Below are 25383 nucleotides of genomic sequence, written 5' to 3'. Positions count from 1 at the left end.
CTCATGCTCTGTCTCTCAAAAATGAATAAACATTAAAAATTTTTTAAAAACCACACAAATTCTGGTTGGAAAAGTCACCTGAACCTCTCCTTACCCCACCTGGTTTGCTTCTTTAACAGAGCCATCTAGGACAGAGACCGTCTTTCCAGGCTTCTGCTGTCTGGAGTCCTTCTGGAGTCAGCATATGAAATATTTCTATCCACCTCTCTTCTCTAGGTAAAACTCAATAGGCTATGGCCCAACAGGTGAGGCTATTGGACTTCATGATCCCAGGAAGGCAGAGGCTGCCTGTGCTTGGGAGAAGTGGAACAGGATCATCTGAAACGCGTGGCTGCTTCCCCTGTGCTAAACTCTGCACATGTATCACCTTACAGAGCCTCTCAACAACTATGGGAGGTAGGTACTATTATTATCTCTAGTTTACAAATGGGCAACCTGAGGTTTAGGGGTTCAGGGACTGTCCTGAGGTTACCACGGTGGAGCCGGGATTCCAGCCTGTGCAGGGCCCTGTGATGGTACTGGAGGAGATGAGGAGATGTGGCTCAGGTATTCCTCAGACACAAACCAGGAGGGCACTAGGGAATCACACAAGCCTTTGCTCTCTGTGGCCCCTCAAACAGCCTTTTTTGTGTGGTTCTAGACTATCTTAGTTTTTCTCCCCACAAAATTTGTCTTCTCCCTTTTGTTCTGTGTTCCCTCCAGTACTGGCTGAACCTGAACCAGAAAGGTGACTTGAGTATCCTCATTGAATGAATACATTTTCATACATATCCCTGTGAGACTTGCTTTGTCCTCTTGCTGGGCATGGACAATCTCTCTCTCTCTCTCTCTCTCTCACACACACACACACACACACACACACACACATTTTCCTGAGCACAAGCTCAAGCTTTTTGACACTCACAGGAAGAAATACCCAGTACCTGACCCTCCCCTCCACGATACTCTTTCCCTGCATTGCAGCTTCAAAGGAACCAGCGGGAAGCAACACCGCTGTCTTGTACCTGCTCATTCAGTTAGTAACATGGCTCTTTTCTCTGAAACACTGCCTCAGGGATTCTGATTTTTAAATTCCTAAACTTCTGTTTATGCCTGACCCACTGGAATTTTACTATATCGGTATCCCTCATCTTAAGGAGCCCCTCAATGGTTTAGACCCTAATAATTGGAAACAAGTGATATTCATGCCCTAGTTATGATGCTGATTCCTCTAAAAGTCAAAACAAATGGTAGACCTGATGAATTTCACGCTTATGATGTGTTATTATCTCATATAGGCCTATTGTGAATTGCAAGTCTTAATTTTTTGATCCTATTTCTTTAATCAATAGCCATGTATAATACTTTATAATATTCACAGCAATTGAAAGTTCTAAAATGGAATTCCTTCAAAAATAACCTCCAATTTTTTTTTTGAGAGAGAGAGAGAGAGAGAGGAGGAGGAGAGGGGCAGAGAGGGTGGGGGGGGGGAGACAGAAAATCTTAACAGGGTCCACACTGAGCGTGGGACTCAATCTCATGACCCTGGGATCATGACTTGAGCCAAAATCAAGAGTCAGATGCTCAACCCACTGAGCCACCCAGGCACCCCATAAAGGTTGACTTTCTCTCTCTCTCTCTCTCTCTCTCTCTCTCTCTCTCTCTCTCTCTCTCTCTTTTTGAGTGAGAGAGAGTGAGAGGGAGCACTGCCATTACTCTTATGACCGAGTCAGAAGGTAGGTCAGGGCCAGGTAAGGAGGGGACTGTAGTAACAGAGTGGAAGAGCAGAAGATGCAGAGGGGCTGAATTTGGGCTGAAGCATTGAAACAAGCTGGGAGTAGCATTGAAACAAGCTGAACAAGTTTATCAGCCTCACCCAGATAAAATGCTCAGGTGGGGACACTGGTTATCAGAGGACAGAAACATGCTGTGTCTGTCTTTGCTAAGTCTGGGTGGTGACTGGTCCATACATCCCTCAAATACAGGGATGCAGTCAAATCAAGGGTTGAAAAACTCAGATGAAGAATGATTTACATATAAGGTGAAATGAAATATCATTTTGTTTCTTTTACTTCTGGTAACTGCCAAATCATTGGATTTTTTTGTGTAGGACCTCTGGCTGTTGGGAGAACTTTTTTTAAAAAAAAATTTTCTTTTTAATGTTTATTTATTTTTGAGAGAGAGAGTGAGACAGAGTGTGAGCGGGGGAGGGTCAGAGAAAGGGAGACACAGAATCGGAAGCAGGCTCCAGGCTCTGAGCTGTTAGCACAGAGCCCGACACAGGGCTCGAACTCACGGACCATAAGATCATGACCTGAGCTGAAGTTAGATGCCCAACCGACTGAGCCACCCAGGCGCCCCGGGAGACCTTTGATTGAAGAGTGAGAGGTGTCATTCCTTCCACCCTGGGTCTCCATTCTGGCCTGAATTTTGCAGTGGGAGAGTCTAGAAGGATCCTCAGAAGTTCCTAGCCTTGGTTATAAATAGGAATCACCTGAGAAACTTCAAAAACATTGCTGCCTGAAACCCATCTCCAGAGATACTAACTTATTCAGTCTAGCAGAGGCCCAGCCCTGAGATTTTTGAAAGCTCCCAAGGTGATTCTAACATATACATAGTCAGGTTAAGAACCAGTACTCTACATCAGTGTTTCTCAAACTTGGTGTACAAACTTGAATCATTTGGACATCTTGTGAAGATTATGATTCAGCTGTTCTGGGTGCGGCCTAAGAGTCTGCAAAAGAAACAAGCTCCAGGTGATGCCTAGCTGCTGGTCTCTGACCACACGCCAAGTAAGCAGGGTCTAGAGTCCAGAGAAGAAATTCTAACTGATGTGTTTGTGGGCCAAATACATCAGCATCACCTGGGCACATGAAGAGGAGGTTTGTTCAAAATACACTCCAGAACCTCATCTTATCCCTACTGAATTCGATTCTCTGAGAAAACGGGATTCACAAATACACAGTTCAAACAAACTTCCCAGGTGATTCAGATGCCCAAGTTGGACAGCCGCTTGCTCCTAGGCCAGTATTTCAGAACTTGCGAAGGTCAAAAGAATCACTCCACACATTTGTCAAGACTACAGACTGACCCAATCAGAATTTTAGAAGTGGCCTGGGAATCTGCATTTTAAGAAAAGCAGCAGGTGATGCCTTTTGATTTTAGGTTTAGGAAAGCCTGGTTGGTAGGATCTTCCACTGGGGCCAGGGAAGGTCCAGGTAACTCTTTTCCCTTTCTCCACCATGAAGTTGTCCCTGAAAAACCCAGGTATGTTGACTGTCATAAAAATCCGTAGAGGAGAAGTGAGTATGTAGGGAGTTAGGGCAGAAGCATCCATGTGTTCAGTGCTGGAGGCAGAGGGATTTATATCGTGATTCTCAAGAAAGAGGAGGTTAGGGGAAAACAGGGGGAACAGGTGTGAGCCTTTTCAGCACCGACTGCACCTCCTCCATCTTGACTGTACTCTCAGTTGTCTACTTCAGAGGGGAGACAGCTGTGGAATTGGAGGGCACCCCCTCTGGCAGGTTAGGGTACTTCACACTCACCCTCCCTCTCTGCCTCCTGATTATCCTCCTGGGCTGGCACCAGGAAGAGAAAATAGAGCTACGGTGTTTATTTTCTTTTACATTACACCCTCACACCCATGCTGTGACAGAAGAACCTCTATTTGTCTGCACTAGACCTGTTTTATATTTAAATATGTTTTTTTAATGTTTATTTATTTTTGAGAGAGAGAGAGAGAGAGAGAGAGAGAGAGAGAATGAGTGGGGGAGGGGCAGAAAGAGGGGGAGACACAGAATCCAAAGCAGGCTCCAGGCTCTGAGCTGTCAGCACAGAGACTGATGAGGGGCTCAAACCCACAAACTATGAAATCATCATGACCTGAGCCACAGTTGGATGCTTAACTCAGGCTCCCCTATTTTAAGATATGTTTAAAGTATAACTTTACATAATAATGCATGGTTATGTGTGTTCACACACACACACACACACACACACACACACACACACACACACACATATCATAAACCCATGGTGCACATTTCCAGCTATGCCTCTCAAACTTTAGGTTTAGAATCACTTCCAGAGCTTATAAAAACACTGGGCTCTACCACAGGGTTTCTGAATCAGGACTGAATCAGTAGGCCTTTTTCTAACAAGTTCCCAAGGGATGCTGGGGCATATGTATGGGGGAAGAATTGAAAATAAACCCTAACAAAAATTTTTATAGCAGATTTGTTTATTTTATGGGTATGGGTGAAATTACTTTAGATGTTATGATACGATTGAGTAAATGAGTAAGTGTGGGTGGGGGAGAGAAAAACAAAAATAGAGATGTTATGGGTGCCGGGTTCTCACTGTAGAGGAAGGGATATGCAATGTTTCATTGTGCTTTGTGGATATTGCTTTATTTTTATTTTTACTTATTTTTATTTTTATTTTTTTTACAAATTGAAGGTTTATGGCAACTCTCATGGATCAAGTGTATTGGTGCCATTTTTCCAACAGCATTTACTCTGTGTCTCTGTGTCACACTTTGGTAATTCTTAAAATATGTCAAACTTTTTCATTACATTTGTTATGGTGATTTGTGATCAGTGGTTATGACTTGCTAAAGTTCAGATGATGGTTCACATTTTTTAGCAATAATGTATTGTTAATCAAGGTTTGCACCTTTTTTAGACATAATGCTATTTCACACTTAATAGGCTATAGTTGGGGCACCTGGGTGGATCAGTCAGTTGAGCATCTAACTCTTGATTTCAGCTCAGGTCATGATCCCAGGGCTGTGAGACCAAGCCTTGCATGGAGCACCATGCTGAGCATGGAGTCCGCTTAAGATTCTCCCTCTCTTTCTCTCTCTCTCTCTCTCTTTCTGTCTCTCCATCCCTCCCTCCCCACTCTCCTTCTGCCCTTCTCCCCTGCTCATGCTCTCTCAGATAAAATAAAAAGTATATTTATTTTTTTTTAACGTTTATTTATTTTTGAGACAGAGAGAGACAGAGCATGAGCAGGGGAGGGTCAGAGAGAGAGGGAGACACAGAATCTGAAACGGGCTCCAGGCTCTGAGCTGTCAGCACAGAGCCCAACGCGGGGCTTGAACTCACGGACCGTGAGATCATGACCTGAGCCGAAGTCCACCGCTTAACCGACTGAGCCACCCAGGCGCCCCAAAAAGTATATTTAAAAAATAAGCTATAGTGTAACATAAACATAACTTTTATATGCACTAGGAAACCAAATAATTCACTTGACTCACTTTATTGCAGTATCTGTCTTACTGCAGAGGTCTGAAACTGGACCCACAATATCTCCAAGGAATGCCTGTACAAATACAGAGTGGGAGAAGGAAGAAAAAATCCTATGGGTATATATTGTAATTGGATGTGCAGGTATTGGTGTGAACTCATGATTTAAAAAGTACATACATAAGCATGTTTATGTATACACATATATAACATATGTATGAGCGTGTATGTACATTTGTGTGTGCGTGTAAATATACATGCATATATTTCCTGGATTTTTCTGAATGATCCCATAGCAAAGTCACCCTAGGAGCCAAACCCCACACCTAGGACTTTTTGGTCGCTAATATCATTCCCCACCAAAATATACCAGGGCTCATTAAAATGGCAGATTCTAGGAGTAGAACAGGGTAGGTAATAGACGGGGTTGGTCCATCTTATTATAACACCAGAAAGTTTAAAAAAAAAAAAATAGTTGGAAGAATGTCCTGAGAACATAGAAGGCAGGTCAAAGGTGCTCCCACTGGTCAAGTCTGGGATAATTTGCGCACTGAAATAGGTGAGTACAGTAATGAATTATAAACCAGTGTGTGTGTGGGGGAAATGTCTGAAGCTACATCAGTAATAAATTGAAGGGAGCTCTTGCTCATGGAAGAAAGCTGAGAGCTGGCTGCTAAATATGGCAGGAATGCTGGAGATGGAATATCATTCTAAAAGCATTGTGAGGGGCGCCTGGGTGGCTCAGTCGGTTAAGCGGCCGACTTCAGCTCAGGTCATGATCTCGCGGTCTGTGAGTTCGAGCCCCGCGTCGGGCTCTGTGCTGACAGCTTGGAGCCTGCTTCGGATTCTGTGTCTCCCTCTCTCTGACCCTCCCCTGTTCATGCTCTGTCTCTCCCTGTCTCAAAAATAAATAAAACGTTAAAAAAAAATTAAAAAAATTAAAAAATAAAAGCATTGTGATAAACAATAGATCAGGCAAGAATCAGTAGAAGCCAAATCTAAGGGGAATTTTTTAAACAAGGTTATTTGCATGACCTTAAAGTGTCTCTATACAGATTGCTTATTAGTTGTAAGAAAGAAAAAAAAAAACACAACTGTAATTATACAGCGGAGAAACTTGGCAACAGCTTGGCTGGGTGATCAAAATAAACTCACCAGTTAGGTGAGGGACAGACAGACTTTGTGGCCTCGAGATGTGATCCTCTGAGAGGACACACTTCACTCATGCAGCTTTCTGGGTAAGAAAGCATCCCCTCAATCCAATCACGAGGAAATATCAAACACAAAATAAAGTGGGGATTGTATGCTTCAAACATGTCAATGCTATAAAAGGTGAAGTAAGGCTGTGGAATTGTTTCAGATTAAAGAAAAAAAAAAGGAGATATGAGACAGCTCAGCCTGAGACTGGATTCTGTCTTGGAGGAGAACAATGCTATGAAGGACATTACTGGGTCAACTGACAAAAGTGAAGTGTAGCTGCATAAGGGAATAGCTGTGCTCTTGGAAATACACTCAAGTATTTAGGGGAAAGAGACCAGATGTTTATAACTTAACCTCAAATGGTTCATGGAAAAAAATGTCTGTGTGTGTGTATATGTGAGAGAGAGACAGACAGACAGACACAGAGTGGGAGTATGAGTGCTTGAGCATGTGTGTACATTTAAGCAAGTGGGGTAAAATGTAAACAACTGGTCAGTGGGTCCTGCTAACAATTGGGAAAATGATTTATGGATGTTCTTGGTACCATTTTATTTTTGTACCTTTTAAAATTTGTGAAATAATTTCCAAAGAAAAATGTTTAAAATCAAGCTTTGGATAATATTTAATGCCACTGAAATATGTTCAATTTTAAATTCTCTATGAGCTCAATTTTGTGAAAAATAAAAATTTTTAATGTATCTTTATTTTTGTACTTTTAAAAACCCAGAGGGAAACAAAACTATACCCAGGTATCATTCTGGATTATGGGATGGATAATTTGACTCTGTTGTATTGTTTATAATGTTTCGTATTTTCCAAAATTTCTACATCCTGCATGTATTACTTTAATAATTACAAATTAAGTTTGAAGGAATAAAACAGATATTTAGTAAAGTTTTATGTATAATGTGGCTGACTGCTGTGTCATTCCTTAGTAATTGAAAAAAACGAAGCCAAACAAAAACCCCTAAAATCACTGAATGTACAGTGATAGAAAAGGTTGTCAGAAAGTTTATATCAGTTATGATACTTTATTTAAGGTATAATAAAGTCATATAAATTTATGCTTACCCAATCAATTTATGGACCAACCCAAGTGTCCAAAAATAGGGGATTGCTTAAATGACAGCATAGCTATAAAACACAAAATGTGTAATATTTTCTGACATAGAGTGCTCTAGGAGTAGAAGGAACTGTCTTTGTTTTTCTCTGTTGATCTCTGCTGTCCTGCAAATCATAAACACCTTATCTATTCACATCTGTTAAATGAATGAATGCTAGTCATGAGGTATTTGGGAGGGGGGAGGGATGATGGAATTATCAGGAATTTTTATTGTCTCCATTATTCTTTTATGTATTTTTGAATGTTCTACCATAAATGTAATAATATGGGAGTTTTTAATTTTAAAAGCTATAAAATAGTTTGTATGTATCATCCCATTGAGAAAAGATTAGAAGAATATTCTTTAAAAGGTGGGTTATCTCTGTGTGGGGGGTGTTATGGGTGATTCTTGTCATCTTTTTTCTTCTTTTTTTATAAAGATTAATTTTTTTTTTTTATTTTAGAGAGAGAGTGAGAGAGCACAAGCAAGGGAGAGGGGCAGAGGGAGAGACAGAAAGAATCCCAAGCAGGCTCCCTGCCTGCGTGGAGCCTGATGTGGGGCTCCATCCCACAATCCTGGGATCATGACCCAAGCCAAAATTAAGAGTTGGATACCCAACAGACTGAGCCACCCAGGCACCCCTCTTTCTTTTTTTCTTTAAAGATTTTATTTTTAAGCCATCTCCACACCCGGTGTGGGGCTTGAACTCACAACCCTCAGATCAGGAGTCACACGCTCCACCGACTGAGCCAGCCAGTCCACCCCTTGTCATCTTCTTTTCTTGAATAACATTTTCTTTTACAAAGAAGTTATTCTTTTAGAGCACTGGAATTAAAAATGAAATTATAAAAAATTTAAATTATAAAAAGTTTACAAAATTATTTAAAAAATGAAATTATAAAAAATTATAAAAAGATAGAGGGTGCCTAGACATGGTAGGTATGCAACAAATAGTAAAAATGTTTACTAGGGTTATGCCATGACAAAACCAGGGTCTAAAATTAAATATATATACAGTACAATAATTAACTGATTAAAAACCTCTATCATTCTATTGAAGGCAGTGTTCTAAAATGATATAGTAGCTGCATCTGGGTGTTATATTACTTTAAAATAGGGAGGCTGGGTGGTAGATAGCATATATTTACATAAGCTTAAATTTTGAACAACTTTCCTAAATTAAGTTGTCTTTCATAAAAGAACTGGATTAAAGCACTTTAATGAAACACTTGATACCACTTTCAATATACCCAGAAGGGTGGTCACCCTCCTGGTGCTAGTCCTTAATTTCAGTGTTCAGATACTTGCACTGGGCAGTACCTTGCTGGGCATATAAATATATTTACAGGAAGGCAACTGTCAGTCAAAAGAGCAGAATAAAGGAAGCAAGAAGCATTCAATCTTTTTCCCAGAAAGTTATTTGGAAGAGGGAAGAGGTCCTTGATTATTTTAAAAGAGGGATACACATGCATACACACACACATGCACAGGCATGTACATGCATGCTCACACAGTTGAAAAGCCATAGACTATCTCTAAAAGATACACAAGAAACTGGTAACAAGGGTTGTTTCTAGGGCAGGGGGATTGGGTACTGAGGGAATAGATTAGCAGGAGAACTTGGTTTTCTCTGTATATCTTTCTATGTTGTTTAACTTTTGTTAATCAAGCAATTAAAAGTTTATGTATTTATTTTGAGAAAGAGTGCGCGTGCATGCACACTTGAACAGGGGAGGAGCAGAGAGAGAGGCGGAGAGAGGATCCCGAGCAGACTTCACACTGTCAGCTCAGAGCCCAACGCATCTCGCATCTTGAGCTCATGAACCATGAGATCACGACCTGAGCCAAAATCAGGTCACTGAGGATGCTTAACCAACTGAGTTACCCAGGCGCCCCACCATGTTGTTTAACTTTTAAAACACAATGTGCCCATAGAACATACTCAAAAATAAACATTTATTAATTAAAAACAATTATTTAAAAAATTGGGGGCTCATGGGGGAACAACTGTGTAAACTAGACTAGTTTTAGAAAAGCAAAATTTGCATTCTGGTGAAAGTGACAAAAACCAATACTTGCCAGTACCTGTCTGCCCTCCAATACACCTGTGCTTCTATACCCTCCTCTGTTGTCTTCACTTATAGACACAGGGCTCCTGACCAGTGTTACACAGGATTACAGAGAGAGAGAGAGAGAGAGAGAGAGAGAGAGAGAGAGAGAGAGAGAGACAGAGCGCCAGTGGGGGAGGGGCGGAGAGAGAGGGAGACATAGAATCTGAAGCAGGCTCCAAGCCCTGAGCTGTCAGTGCAGAGCCTGATGCAGGGCTCAAGTTCACCAACCATGAGATCATGACCTGATCCAAAGTTGGACATTTAACTGACTGAGTCATCCAGGTGCCCCATGCTTTTGTTTCTCTACCAGCAGGAACAGATTTGGGCTAACCTTTGGCACTCGTTCTTCATGGTTCTTGTGTGCCCAATGGTAGGCAGCTGGTTGGAATGAAAGTACCTATCACTGCCCACCAACACTGGGAAATACAAACCAGACCTAAAGGACTGAACCTACAATCTTCACCTCACTAGCATGCTAACATCATGTCTTCCCCATTCAGTAACATGTTCCTGTGAGGACTACTTGATTTTACATCTCAAATCTGTGTGGAGGCCAGAGAGCCCACCTCTCTTAAGAATATGCTTGAGTGGGTGGGCTATTCTGAAATGTTGTATCTTTATATTTACATCAACACAGCCACCCTGTAGGGCTAATGGTGTATCCAAGCACCAGCTTCCCAAACCAGAACCATAGGAGTCAGTTCCTCTCTCATTTTTGTTCTCCACGATGTCTTCTCTACTTTTGATATATCTCTCAAGTTTTGCCTACCCGTTTTCTCCACCTTTGCTGACGATGACATACAATCAGACCCTCATCATCTATTTCACCCCACCTCCCAGCTAGTTCCTTGCTATTGTTATTCTCCTACGATCTCACTCAAGTTTGTTTTCAAAAGCACACAGCTGACTTCATTCCACTATGTATTATATCTCTATCTGTCTACAAATATAAAACTATGGAACTATAGATTATTCCAGAAAAATGGTAAATAAAGGGGCAAAAACAAAAGTCATTTGCCTTAAACCCTCCATATAAGTGTTCTAATTCTCAACCTGTAATTATATTAGAATCACCTGTGAAGCTTTTTAACCAGCACCTATTTTCTCCCCACCTCTCCTCCACCAACCTTATTTGTTCCCTTAGAGGAATATAAAACCCTCTGCCCACTCCTCCCCAGCACTGAAAACCACAGCCTTGGAGAACACTTTTGTTATTGATGGGAAGGTATTATGTCACTCAGCTGTGCCAGGGAAGAAACAAGCTTTCAGCTGTATAATAATTCAGATTCAAGACATCTGCAAAAACATTTCAGCCTGGGCCTCCGCACATACTGCTGTTCCCTCTGCCTGGTAATCCCTTCCGTTTCTGACCCAAGTCCTATTCATTTTCCAGATCTTCAAACTTGTCCTTTCATCACACCCCAAAGTTCTCTTGGCATGCATGCAGACACACACACACACACACACACACACACACACACACACACACACACACATAAATCAAAAAGAAGGAAACGAACAGCTATTTGTCTCTCTTTCCCACTAGACTGTAAGTCCTAAGGGACAAGTTGGCTGAATATGCCATCCCCAGTACTGAGCACACGTGCTGTAGCTGGTGCTCAAATGAATGAAAAGCAAGTCTTTCTTTCCATTATCTAATAAAATTTCCTCTTTCACTTGTTTTTATTTTTAAGTTTTTATTCACATTCCAGTTAACATACAATGTCATATTAGTTTCAGCTGTACAATAGTGATACAATACTTTCATATAACACCTGTTGCTCATCACAAGTGCCCTCCTTAATCCTCAACACCTATTTCACCCACACCCTCTCCTCTGGTAACCATCAGTGTGTTCTCTACAGTTAAGAGTCTGTTTCTTGCTTTGTCTCTCTCTTTTTTCCCCCTTTGCTTATTTGTTTTGTTTCTTAAATTCCAAATATGAGTGAAATAATATGGTATTTTTATCTTTCTCTCTCTGCCTTATTTCATTTAGCATAATACCCTCTAGCTCCAACCATGTCATTGCAAATGGCAAAATTTCATTCTTTTTTATGGCTGAGTAATGTTCCACTGTTGAGTGTGTGCGTGCATGCGTGCGTGAGTGTGTGTGTGTGGCATATATTCTTTATCCATTCATCAGTTGATGGACACTTGGGCTGGTTCCATAATTCGGCTACTGTAGACAATGTTGCTCTAAGGCATCCTCTTTCACTTCTTGTGTCCTGTCTACAGTTGGCAGAATATAATTTCTAAGAGGGTTGACATTTAGTACATGGCTAGGAACAGGGTAAATGACCATAATGCTGTGAGATTTGTTTGGTCCAAGCTGTTTGGGTTGGGAAACCAGAAAAAAAATCAATCTTTTTCCTCCCCGATGTTAAAATTAAATAACATTTACATCCATGAACAATATGTATATTTAAGTTAGGAAGCCTAGTAACAAAATGAACATTTGTGAAGGCAGCATCCAACAAAAGAACTAAAACATCAGTTGCATTGTAAAGCTACTTATCTTCTGACCTTCCCCTACTGGAGGTAACCACACTCTGAAATTTGAGTTTATTATTCACTTTTTCATTTTTTTAAAGTAGGCTTCATGTCCAGCATGGAGCCCAATGTGGGGCTTGAACTCACAACCCTGAGATCAAGACCTGAGCTGAGATCAAGAGTCGGATGCTTTAACTTACTGAACCATCCAGGCACCCCTCTTTTTTTTCTAAATAGCTTCATCATATACTTATGCATCTCTAAACAATAAATTGTTCAGCATTGCTTGCTTTTGAGCTTTGTAAAGGTGATATTGTTCTTTTTTTAAATGTTTATTTATATTTAAGAGAGAGAGAGCAGGGGAGGGGCAGAGAGAGATGGAGACAGAATCTGAAGTAGGCTCAAGGCTCAGAGCTGTCAGCACAGAGCCTGATGCAGGGCTCCAACTCAGGAGCTGTGAGAACACGACCTAAATGAAGATGGATGCTTAACCGACTGAGCCACCTAGGTGCCCAAAAGTAGTAATGCTTTGATGTGATCTTCCATAGCTTTTTTCCCCTTAATTCAACATTGTTCCTAAGACTCAACTATGCTGCTGTATATAGCTATAGCTATATATGGTGCAAAATATCATCGTAGTATACTACTGCATTAGATAAATATATTACAACTTATGCACTCTTTGTCAATGGACACTTGGATGTTTCCGACTTCTTTGCTCTTATGAACAGTGCTGCTACAGTCTTGTATACATCTCCAGGAGCATCTGGAGATGTGAGTTTACCTAGGGTATATACCAAAGAGTAAAATCACTGGATAGGTGTAGGTTCAGGTTTATAAGTCAATGCCAAATTATCTTTTGAAACAATGGTAACAATTTACATTCCTAACCAGCAGTGTATGAATTCCTGTTGATCCAAATCCTCACCAACAGCTTGTATTATTAGGGGACAGGAATCTCAAACTGCAGCATATTTGTGCCAGAAGGCAGCACTCCTGACTGGGTAAGTTGTTTTCTCCTGACAGTTTGACAGGAGAGCCTGACCTGAGTCTTTGCCCAAGAGATGGGCCCCTGGGCCTTACACCTAATGTTGAATCCTGACTTTGGGACAGAGCAGTAAGTAGAGACAAAAGACTTTGCTGTGGATACACAGTCATCCAGAAGGCAATCAGTCATAGAATGTGGGACCTGAAAGGACCCTACAGTCAATTCCTTCATTCTACATTTAAGGAGACTGAGGCCCCAGAAAGGGTAAATGACAAGTTCTCTGAGTTAATTAATGCAAGAACTTGTCTCTGGGGCTTTTGATTCTTAGTCCAGGGTTTTTAATTTTAATTTCTTTATTTGTTTTAGTAATGTAAGGTGGCATAAAATGATCTATTAAATTAAAAATAACTGTAAGTATCCAAATAAATGCCAATTTATTTTTTAAAGGTAGTTGTTTGACTTATGTGACTGATGAATTTACTAATTTTAGCTTCTCTGCTTATGAAGAAAACAGGGATAATATTGAATTCCACTGGGATAAATAGGGGGAAAATGCAACCTCCACAATTACAGTTGTCAGTATGTAAATTTGACTGTACTAAAAGACACCTATCTCCTGGGGAAAATAATCCTCAATTTTATGTCTGACCATCTTCATCCTTGGATCATTTCATTCCCCCCCCCCCCCCGAAAATGCTAAACACGGCTTTATAAGTCACTTTTTGTGAGGAAGGCAAACTTCAAATTCAGTTTTTCAATTCCTCTGTCTCTTATGAGCATTGATAATTAAGCTATCATAAGAGTCTGGGAGCTGTTTGTGAACATTATAGTAAGATAGCCTCAGTAACTTGATGGTTTATAATATCAGATGGCTTTAATATTCAATAATTTATAATATCAGAACGCAGAAAAATACTGAAAAAGGCCAATTTGCAGCTGAGGTACTTAGCACCATTCAGAGTGTGCATAACAATCAAGCATGGCATGATCCCCTGCAGAGGAATCTGTCCCCTTGAATCAAAGCAGTACAAGTGCAACCAGGGAGACGAGAAGGACTGCTTTACTAGGAAGGGTGCTTATGTGAAGGAAAGTGGCCTCAGAAGCCTTCAATGGATATGTTCATTCTGGAGCTGTTGACTTCAGGGAATTCCCTCACCAGCCCTCCCTTGGCTCATCTGCCTAGCTCCTCCCTACACTGAGAATCCATTTACCACTTAAAAATGTCTGCTGATTGGGGCGCCTGGGTGGCTCAGTCGGTTACGCGTCGGACTTCGTCTAGGGTCATGATCTTGGGGTTCAGGCCCCGTGTTAGGCTCTGCGTTGACAGTATGGAGCCTGCTTGGGATCCTCTCTCTCTGCCCCTCCCCCACTAGCGCGCGCGCGGCTCTCTCTCTCTCTCTCTGTAAAAATAAATTAATTAATTAATAAACTAATAAAATATCTTCCGGTTTAACAATGTCTGTAGGCTGGCAATAAAGGCTTCCTGTGAGATATCCTTTTTTTTTTCTAATGTCAGGATAAAACTCAGGAGGTGTTTATTATTTTGGGATGGGGGCTTGGAGAGAAAGAACACCAAGAAATTTTGCTAGGAATGCTAACCAAACTGCTGAGGTGCTCCTGGTTCAGGTTTTCCTCCTAGCAGTCATTTTAATCAGCACTTCCCCTATTTAATGAGCTTGTAGTGCCATTACATAATCACCCAGCTCGCTGGATTAATGATGAAAAGAGGAACTGATTTTTCCAGTTGCATCATTTGAAGTAAATGTTAACTTTCTTTCTGAGTCCTTAGTTAACCGCATTAGCGTGACAAATATGTCTTTGTCTAGCATAAGTAATTAGAATTTAATCACTTTAACTGCATCTTAATTATCCCAAATGAATTGAAAGGACATTTAATAGCAAAGATTAAATTGCCTTAATGAACGATTTTTGCGACTCCATCAATACTTGAATCGCGTTACCCACTCCTCTCACGCACTTCACCTGCAGTGAACACGGGGGTCACTAGGTGGCGCGCTTCGCTCGTTTATTTACTTAATCCTTCTCCGCCACCACCTCCCCGCCCCACCCCCCCCACCCCGCCCCACCCCCCTCCATTGATCTGTTTTAGAAGACAACAGGAAAGAAAGTGAAAAGCTCATAGTTTATTGTGTTCCTTTGATAACCTCTCTTTGGGACTATGAGATCATCACCAGATGCAAAAACGAAAGCAGTGATTTCAGAAACTGTCGATTCTGAGTACCCTATGGCATATGCAAAGGAAGATGAGAGACACACGTATAACTGGAAACACATAGTGTTTGAGGGAAGTTGTAAGTTGTCCTCTGGATGATTGCCAACTTATACACAGAGTCTTAGTTTCATTTATTATTTTTTAGTGCAGGGTCCTAAAATATGAGTAACAGTCAAGCTTGAAATAGCAAGACAGCTACTGATCTGAAGCAAAGAAATGTAATTGCTGTCCAAGTGCAGATCAGAACACCAATGCCTCAAAGTATGGGAGGATTGGGCCTTTGGGCCCTCCTCCAGGCATGAGTCCCAATGGACCAGTCCTACCCACAGAACACATCTAATGATTGATCTTGCCCATCAATAACTGTTTAAATGAACAAATGGATAGGGAGACTTGGGTTCCATGTCTAGCTTTCACACTGCCTTATATTCCTTCTGGCTGCTTCTTCAAAAGAGAGCAATAAAGAGTCCCACTTATAAGTCTTCGGTTAAAAAGCCATAAGTTTCTATAAGTAACTTCCTTGAGAGTCTAGAGGAAACACACACTCTTCAATTTCAAGACCTTTATTATGCAGACACTTTCCAGATGGGGTGTTTATGACAGCAAATTAGACATCTCCACATTCTAGGTCCACTGACCTGGTGGATCTGTACTAGGCACAGGGTGGAGAGTAAGAGGGTTCTGGGCTTTGAGCTGGGAAAGCTGAGTTCAGGACATCAGTGCTTACCACAGGTAAATTATGTAACCTCAATGAACATGGAAATAGAGAAGATAATAGTAACTACTACTAAACTAGTGGCTCCCCAACTTTGCTGCTCATTAAAATTACCTTAGAGCTCTTAAAAATCCCAATGCCCAGGTCATGTCCTATACTAATTGCACGAGAATATCTAGGGTTTTAGCTAGGAATCGTATCTGTAAAGATCCCTAAGTGATTCCAACATGTAGCAAGATTTGGGAGCCACTCAAATAGGCAGTGAATATTAAATAGGAACACCTATGCCCTCACACAGTACTTGACTAATAGAACATACACAACAGACATAAGCCCCTTCTTTATTAATTGCCATGACAAATTGGATGGGTAGTACTTCAGGGGCTGGTTCTGTTTAGCTGTTGGTTTACCAAATTGTCTCATCTAAAGGAGAAGAAAAATTCTAGAAGCTGTTTTCCAACTTGATAATGTAACACCTTTAGGAAGAACACAATGTAGATGATTCTGTAGCAAGACTCAGTGATAAAACATAAATTCCTATGTTTATATCAAATCATCAGAATTTCTCAGAGAAAAGCAAATAGCATATGACTTGACTCAGATGAGGACTTTAAGATACAAAACAGGTGAACATAAGGGAAGGGAAGCAAAAATAATATAAAAACAGGGAGGGAGACAAAACATAAGAGACTCTTAAATATAGAGAACAAACAGAGGGTTGCTGGAGGGGTTGTGGGAGTGGGGATGGGCTAAATGTGTAAGGGGCTTAAGGAATCTACTCCTGAAATCATTGTTGCACCTATGCTAACTAACTTGGATGTAAATTATAAAAAATAAATAATTAGGTAAAAGAAAAAAAAGAAAAAATATTATAATGAAGCAGAAAAAAATAATCAGACTGTCTTGTGATTGGTATAGTCATGTAATCCAATCTTATCACTTCAAGAGGAAATTAAACTTCACTAGTATTAACATACTTGTCACAAAATAAAAACCTGTGCATATCTATTGATAGAAGACAGGAATTTATGATTGTGCACTAAATTCATACCTATTAGAAATCAGTTTTTTTTTTTTTACTGAACTCTATGAAACTGACACTTTTCATGGAGAAATAATGTGGCTTTCTTCTCCCAAAGGTGGTTATTCATCTTATTTAAGTAGAGACATGATGAAAATAGTATTTAATGAATGCTTTTATCCAGAATGATGAGAAATCTATTCTCTAACTACCATTACTTCAATAAGACCTCCTTCTATTGCTACCCTAGGCTGGGGACCATTCAATTTTAGCAAGAGTGTGGAGATTCTGCTGTTTTAACTGAAATGAAACTAAGCATTTCTCATCCAACCCATGATGGCTCCTTGGTTGATTTAAAACATTAAGCTGGTGTTTAACTATTCCAATATGTGGAGTTTACAAAGAGCACTGAGCACTATTACTTGGAGGACAAGGCTTCTAGCTATGGATTTTGAGGAGCAAGACAAAAAGAACCTCTTTTTAAATTACCCACCTCCATCAGGCTTGAGGATTTTCTTTCTTACAAGGAAATCAAGAATAAATTTTACTGATATACCCTGTAAGAGCTATTTCCTCTGAGAACTTTGGATAGCAATGACTGTTTGATTAGCTGAATTTCCCATGAATGTGGAAATGATGACATCAAAACAGCTCATGTAACAACCTTCTTAAGGACCTCGTAGATTAGAGATGACTATAGATTTTCCCCAGCACGGATCAAAGGGACTGAACTGAACGTTTTAGCTTAATGATCCAACCCCTGTCACACCCATAGGGACTCGAATTCTGATTTTGTAAGCGGGTGTGCACGTGTACTCAGACACACACAGAAAGCTGCTGGGGAGGGACGAAAAGATCAATCACCGGCTTGACGAGGACAGGTTTGATATTTTTGATTACTTGACTGTGCCAGTGTATATTCCTGGCAGGGCCTCAAGATTTCTCATAAACTTCAGAATATTAGCTGTTAGTTTTCACTTCCTTACTACAACTCTTCAAAGGCATCCTACCCACTTTCCAGCAGCAAAGAGAAACTGGAACAGCCTAGCCAGGCGGGGCCCTGTCCAGGGTCCTGATGCTGCACTAAGACTCCAGGCCGGTTGGCCTCCGTAGGCCCTTTCACCCACCCTACACTAAGGGAAACAAAGACCTCCAAGCTCAAAGCCTCAGGGCTGCCTCCAGACTCCTGTCAGTTAGCTAGAAGGGGAAACAACAAAACAAAGGAACCACTAATCCACACATCCAGTACTGCATCTCCCAGCCCCAGCCTCCTACTCCACACCACCGGGGTCACCTGCTTTCCTCAAACAAAAACATGCCAGCAAAAGTATAATTTGGATAGAAAATCCAAATGTGAATTTTGTTCCAAGAGGTCAGAGTTGGGGTGTACTTTGGGGGGGATGGCAATTTTTTTTTCCAATATATGAAATTTATTGTCAAATTGGTTTCCATACAACACCCAGTGCTCATCCCAAAAGGTGCCCTCCTCAATACCCATCACCCACCCTCCCCTCCCTCCCACCCCCCATCAACCCTCAGTTTGTTCTCAGTTTTTAACGGTCTCTTATGCTTTGGCTCTCTCCCACTCTAACCTCTTTTTTTTTTTTTTTTTTTTCCTTCCGGGGTGGGGGGGGATGGCAATTTTGTCTCATTAGTGGAGTAACACCCAGACATTGTCAGGAGCCAAGATAGATCTACTATGTATCCCTTTCTTCCTCCTTCACACCCTTTTCCTATCAAAAAATAATTACTGTTTTGCAAATCACTAGGATAACGATGTTCTAAAAACAAAGCCATGGCAAGTATCCCTTTCCTCTCCGCAGCATGTTGAGCCACTGGAGGCTTGCTTGGTGGCCGGCTGCAGCAGCCTGCAGGGGGCGTATGCAGCTATCACCGCACACAACCCATCAGGCCACCTGGGGAAGCTGAGCCCAGTGGAGGGCATCTGGGAGGGCAGGATTCCAGCTCTGCACAGGGCAGTGAGGCTCAATGCTTGAAGGTAAAGAAAGATGCGGCCTGGGCTCTGAGTTGCTTTGTTGTTACAACACAGGTATTGTTGGCACAGTCTGTCCCAAGTGCCAGTAGCAAAACAGCTATGACAGGGTCTGTCTCTCTAGTGACCACTACATCCCTGGGGCCAGCAGATCACTCTGGCTGATCCTGATCACCTTTGGGCACTTCCAAGGCGCTGGGGCTGCACCTGCTGGTGGGACAGCCAGCTCCCATCAGAATGGGGTTAACTGTCTCAAGCAGCCATCCTGCATGTGCTAACACTAGGATTACAGACATTAACCACCAGGCTTCCTCAAGCCTCAATAACAGGTATTCCTACACCAGTCAAATAGTTGGCTCCAATCTTCACCATATGCACACTTTTTAACACCAAGTGTTCCTTCCTCTCTTCACTGGCATCTGTGCTCCCTAGTGGGGACTATAAGAAGGATCCCACACCCTCAAGGGATCAGGTACAGGCTGAGAGAAAGGCCCATGCAGAGCTTTTTGGTGACTGTCCCTAAGGATGAGAACTTTTGGATTCCTGCTGGGCTGGTGTGGGGGGGGGAGTGGGAGGGGGGTGGGGCTGGGGAGGGGTCAACAGTCAACTCCTTGAGCACATGGCCACTATTCACCCTGAGGGAATGGGGGTTCTTTGGGACTCCTCTGGTCTCCTCCTGACAACTGGCTGCCCCCGCCATTGCATGTTGGGAGAAGGTGCTCCCTTCTCCTCCACCACTGCCCCTCCTCCCCAGTCCCACTGGCTCCTGGGCTGCTAGGAAGATGCGGTTGGCCGAGCCCACAGGCCCTTTGTTTGAATTGCAGTGGACTGGGAGAAGCTGCACCAATGTGAGAAGTGGGGCTTGAGAGAACCAGTCCATTTGGCACCTTCTCCTATTTTGGGGCCCAGGAACTCTTCCAGTTCCCATGTCCCCATATGCCCAGTCCTAGTTTTTCTCCTGGCCTGGGAGTCTTTGAGATTTGGGGAAGTGAGGTTCCCAAGGCCCAGCATTTCACTCCTTCTTCTTGGCTCACTTGGCCCAGGGATGTGAGGGGACAGTTGAAATGTCACCCACTGGGATAAATATTAACAAAAAGCAAATGGACTTGCAAGGAGGCCAGTTATCAATCAACCAGACCGCAAGGCCACTTATGGCAAACACAGCCCAGGTTGGTCCCGGTGAGACTTTCTCATGGCCACTTCCTGGCTGAACATTCTCCCTTACACACATACCCCCAGACTCAGGCTCTCCTCCAGGTCTTTCTGTGGCCGATTCTGGACAAGAAGGGGGTGCAGTCCCAGATGCAAGAGATCTGGAAGGCTCCCTGGCTGGCATTGTTTGGAGGTTCCCTTCTTTTAGGTACCCCACTGTCAAAGGGGCCTGGCACCCATCCCTGCCTGAGCCTGGGGCCTCTGGGCTTTGCTTCCTGGGTCCATGGTGCTGTGCCCTCGGGTAGTGCACATTCCAGCCTCTTCCTAGGCTGACAGCTCCTCTATTGTGGCCAAAGCCTTCCGGAATCTTTAATTGGAAACTAATCTCAGGGTCTTAATAGGCGCCCACCCACCCATACAGTCCAGCCCGCCCACGCCTACTGAGGATGAGAAGCAGCAGTGTACTTTAATGGGGCAGCAGCAAGTATTAGGTTGAAGGAACACATATTGATTTTTTAAAGGTACTTAATTTGGTGAGAATTTCCTCCTGTCTCCCATCTTCCACCAAGCCAATGTAATATTGTAAGGAGAAAGCACCTCCCCAAACACACTGCCACGAGTGGAGGTTTTACACTTGATCTTAGCCAAAAGGCCGAGCACCAGTGTAGGTTTTGAACCTCCGCAACAGGCTTCGTGGAGCCTGGGCACCTGGAAGAGGATGGAGAAGCCACTCATCGCAAAAAAACCACCCAGCAGGATAGGGACGACGTTGAGGGTCTTTAATGCAACAGCGAGTCAAACTGCAAGGGGCATCTCTGTGCGTGGAGGCTGATGATGGCGGTAATGTCCCCAGCCTCAACCAAAGTGTCCTGCAATGCATTTAAATCTGTACTTGGGGCCTACTAGAGATTATTTGGAGACTTCAGGAAAAGGCCTCACGCCCTCCTCACCCCACCCGAGAAATGCAAATGTTAAAGGAATGGCTCTTTGTTCTTCGGTGACTTTAAAATAGGTCGTGGTTCCTGCAATATAATGGGATTGTTCCCGGTTGGGCTCGCTCTGCAAGCGTCCCCATCCCAGTCTTTTCAACCCCTTCAATTAAGTTAAAGAAAGAAAATTAAACATTCAGCGCTCCATCCGGGTCCTAAGATATGGATTCCATTTGGGGTTGGGCACCAAAGCTTGTCCTGACACAGTATCCGATTTTCCTTTTTAAAAATTTTTTCCCTCCAAGAAAAGGCCACGTGCCTGGCCCGAGCTTAACTCGCCTTTGGCTGCTGGGTGCCAGACCGTTGCCCCTTAGATAACTTTCTGGGTCCGGTGAGGCTGGCCCAACCTTCCCACATGACGGCCCCCGTACTCGTGTTACTCCCTCAACAGCACTGCGGCACCCACGCGTGTAGGTCAGAGGGCGCTCGCGCAGATCACGGTACTAAGTCGGGTTTCCAGGGCTGGGGGTCATCTCTGAGCAGAACCTGTCAGTCTGATTTTCCAGGATGCGACCGGGGGGGGGGGGGGGGGTGGCGCAGAAGGGAAAGGCGGTCACTGAAGTCTCGAGCAAGAACCTTCACTAGGCTGGGGATGGGGGGTGAGTACCAAGCTTCCCTGAGGGGATCCCTCTTCATTTCCACCCCGTTCCTCCATTTCCTCTGCCCCACAGGCGGGCCTGTGAGAGCACTGCTGGTTAAAAGGTCCTCAAGCCGGAGTACCAGGCTGACGCAGGCGTGTGAAAAGGCACTGACTACTTTGGGCTCCTGCAGAGGCAGAGAAAGTCAGGGAGAAGGGTAGCTGTTTCTCCCGCTCCTTGTGGAACTTCAGCTGCCCTAGGGTCTTGGTCAGCTCACAAGGGTGGGAGGCGATATGGTGGATGCACACAGGGATAGGGAATGGATTCGCGGGAACCCTGGAGGGCACCTTGTCAATCTCTCTCTCCTAACCTTCCTGTCCTATCCCCCCATCTCCTGACTTCCAGGCGCAAGCTGTAATAGCCTGCGAGGGGACATTGCTTGGAACCAGGAGGGCTGGGCTGGAAAAACTGGCGGAGCACAGGCTCCGCCAGTGCTGAGGACCGCTGAGAGGCCAGGAGCGCCCAGACCCTAGGAGTGCTTTGGGTAGCATCCGGCTCCCGCCGCAGGCTCACTGGCACGCCGGCACCTGCCTCCCTCTAGCTTCTCATTGGCCCGCACGAGGTGGGGGAGGGGGCTCTGGCCTCTCGCTTTGATTTTAGACTGTGAAACGCCTCAGTGCCCCCGGCTCTGAGCGGATTGACTGTCTCTCATTCTCCAGGGACGAATTAATGGAGAACGATCAGTTAATTAACAAACCCTCATTCCGGCTTTTACCTTTCTCTTCGCCAGGACTCAGGCCAGGGCACAAGGCTGAGATTGGGGCGGGGGGAGTAGCACGGACCCAGGAGTCAATCAAGTCTGCCGGTCTCATCAAACCGTGTCCGCCCTCGGTTGCCCTTGGCTCTACCTCCCCGTGTGTCCTCTGCCCTCCGGGGTCGCCGAATCCGCTTGAAATCTCCAGTGTGATTCAGCCTGGGCTAAGCTGTCCCCTCAGCCTGCTTCCAGGAGCTTTCCTTGAACCTTGGCTTTGAGAAACTGAGAAAGCTAGGCGCTGTCTGTGCAGAGCCGAGGAGACATTCCTGCTCAACTCAGAAACACCGGGCCTCCGGGTTTCGCGCCTGGGAGACCTCTGCTCGCAGACTTGGGGGTCATGTCCACACTTTCACCCCCTTGCATGGGGATTCACTCGAAACACCAAGCAGAGGAAACAAACAAACAAAACAACAAAAACGAAATGCGAAGTCGTAAACTAGCCGGCAGCAAAGGCGGTCCGTGGGCTCAGCTGTAAGCTCCCTAGCTGCTCCGCCCGCAGTCACCCTTACCTCGGCACCATCTGCCTTCCTTTCCCTTCCACAACCGGTTACTAGGGTAGAGTGCGTGCTCTTAACACAGCGTCGGCGCCAAACACACCCTCCGTCGGCTTCAAAACCTTTACCCAAAGTCTCAGAGTGCGCTCCCCATCCCTCCCACCCCTGCCTCGCGCCAATAGAGTGAGCTCCGGAGGGGGTCACCGCCGTAAGTTCAGCCAAACGTGGGCGGGCAGCTGCTGCACACTCCAACCCAACACCCGGGCGTGTGCCAGGAGTACTGCCTGGCAGAATCTGCGCGCAGTTCCACGCACTCGTCGCCTTCCTCTTCCCAAACCCGGAGCGTCCAACTGATAAGCGACGCACAGACGTATCCAGCCAGGTGCCGGGGTCTCCCTTCGCCTCCGGCGGTGAGCGCTTCCAGCACTGTCTCCCAGCATAAAAGCGTTCCGTCCCCGCAGTCGCCCAGGCGGTACCGCTCAGTTCCCGGAGCCTACCACAGCCCAATGCACTGAGTTCTGGAGGAGGCGGTCTGCATCTGGGAGCCGTGTGCTGGCTCTTCCAGGCCCAGGGGAACCCCCCTCCCTTCTGGGGGGGGAAGGAGAATGGGATGAAGCTTGCCCAACCCTCTCTTTTCCCTCCCTTCTTCGGCCCCTTCAGCTTCCCCAACCTCTGATCTCCCCCACGCGCCCAGCTCCTTGGCCGGCTCACCTGCCAAGCGGAGCGCAGACATGCGCTGGAACTCGGGCTCCTGCAGCCACTTCCACATCCTCCTGAAGGTCTCCCGTCCCGACTTGAGTTTGCTCCAGGGTTTGGGGTTGCGCAGCAGGTCCGAGAGGGTCCCTTGGGAGCGGCAGAGCACCCTCTGCGCGAAGATGGCCTGTGGGATGCTATAGCGCTTGAGCTCGGTGGTGATACGCTGCGCCACCTCTTTGGTATTGATCTCTTCCATCTGCCCTGAATTACTTCCATTGCTGACCTGTGCGCCGGTCACCGAAGGGTTGGGTTCCCGGGCCGTGCCCAGGAGCTGCCCGTGGCCCTGGGCGTTCAGGTGGGCGTGAGGGTGGTGCGGAGGAAGGCCGTTGATGGGCACCATGCCAGCCGAGGTGGGCGTGAGGTGCTGCTCCCCGTGACGGCCGAGCATGGCCGGGTGGTGGGCTTCGAAGCCGTTGGGGGTGAGCATCTTGTCAGTGGGCATAGCGGCGCCCGGGTGGGCATAGTGAGGGAGCCCTTGCTGGGAGTTGTGGATGCCGCCGAGCCCGGAGCTGGAGAGGGGCGAGAGGCTCTGGCCCATGCCGGCCACGTCCTTGTGGTAGGGGGTATAGAGGTTATTCATGGAGGCCAGCCCGCGCTCGTCCCGCATGAGCGTGAAGCTACCGCTCACGTTGCCCGCCAGGCGCTGGTGGTGGTGCGGGTGGTGGTGGTGATGGTGGTGGTGGTGATGGTGGGGGAACTTGTCCGAGACGGTGGAGATGGGCGGCAGCGGCTGCAGAGGGGTTAAGGTGGTGTAGGTGGTGGGCATGCTCATACCTGGGGGAGTCTCGCAGGCCATGGTCATAGTGGGGTGCAGGGGGCCGGCCAGGCTGTGCTCGGGGGCCCGGTGGTGGTGGTGGTAATCGCCGCCGCCGCCGCCGCCGTCCAGCAAGGACGCCATGCCCATGGAACGAGGGTGCGCGGGGGGCAAGTGGCTGCCACGGTGCGCCACGGAGCTTCGCGCGTGGGGACTGCCGCCCAGGAGGTCGGCAGGAGCGGGCACTGGCTCATGGCTCACCCCGTGCAGCTCGCCGATCGCCTCCATGGTCAACTGCGCGTTCATCGTGATCCGGGCGAGCGGGCGGCGGACACAACATCTATGAGGCCGGGCAAAGGCGGCGAAGGGCGCACGCAGTCCGGTCTTCACATCGGCTGCCGGCGACTGTTGCCTGCCTGCCTTCCTTCCTCTCACTGTGGGGCTCTGTCTCCCTCTCTGAGTGTCTCGCCTTCCCTCTTGCCCCCACCTTCCCCTCTGCGTCCTCGGCTTTTTTTTAAATATTAATTTCCAAAAAGGATCCGTGCCGTTGGGCGAGCGCGGAGCCCCCAGCCCGCCCGCCCCTGGCCCCCTCTCGCCCTTTCCTTCTTAGAATTCTGAGGCCCCCGGCTCCCCTGACGCAGCCCGCGCGTCTTCGGCGGCTGCTTTTTGCCCGCGCCGCTGGCCAGCTCCAGCCATGGCTCGGTTACTGTTGCAGACTCTGTGGCCGCGGTTCCGCCGCCGCTGCCGCCGCCGCCGCCGCCGCT

General features: G+C 45.4%; 1 protein-coding gene across 1 annotated transcript in view; it reads right to left on the bottom strand.

Moving 5' to 3' along the window:
* Nucleotides 1-25383, bottom strand: part of ONECUT1 (one cut homeobox 1) — a 42137-nt gene extending 16754 nt beyond the window's left edge. Inside the window, exon 1 of the mRNA XM_060618486.3 lies at nucleotides 23821-25383. Within this exon, the coding sequence (XP_060474469.1) occupies nucleotides 23821-24925 (1105 nt within the window). The 5' untranslated portion in view covers nucleotides 24926-25383. The remainder of the gene's footprint in view (nucleotides 1-23820) is intronic.

Source organism: Panthera onca, chromosome B3, assembly GCF_046562875.1.
Source record: "Panthera onca isolate mPanOnc1 chromosome B3, mPanOnc1 haplotype 2, whole genome shotgun sequence".
Lineage (NCBI taxonomy): Eukaryota > Metazoa > Chordata > Mammalia > Carnivora > Felidae > Panthera > Panthera onca.
This window is presented reverse-complemented; position numbering and strand designations above follow the sequence as displayed.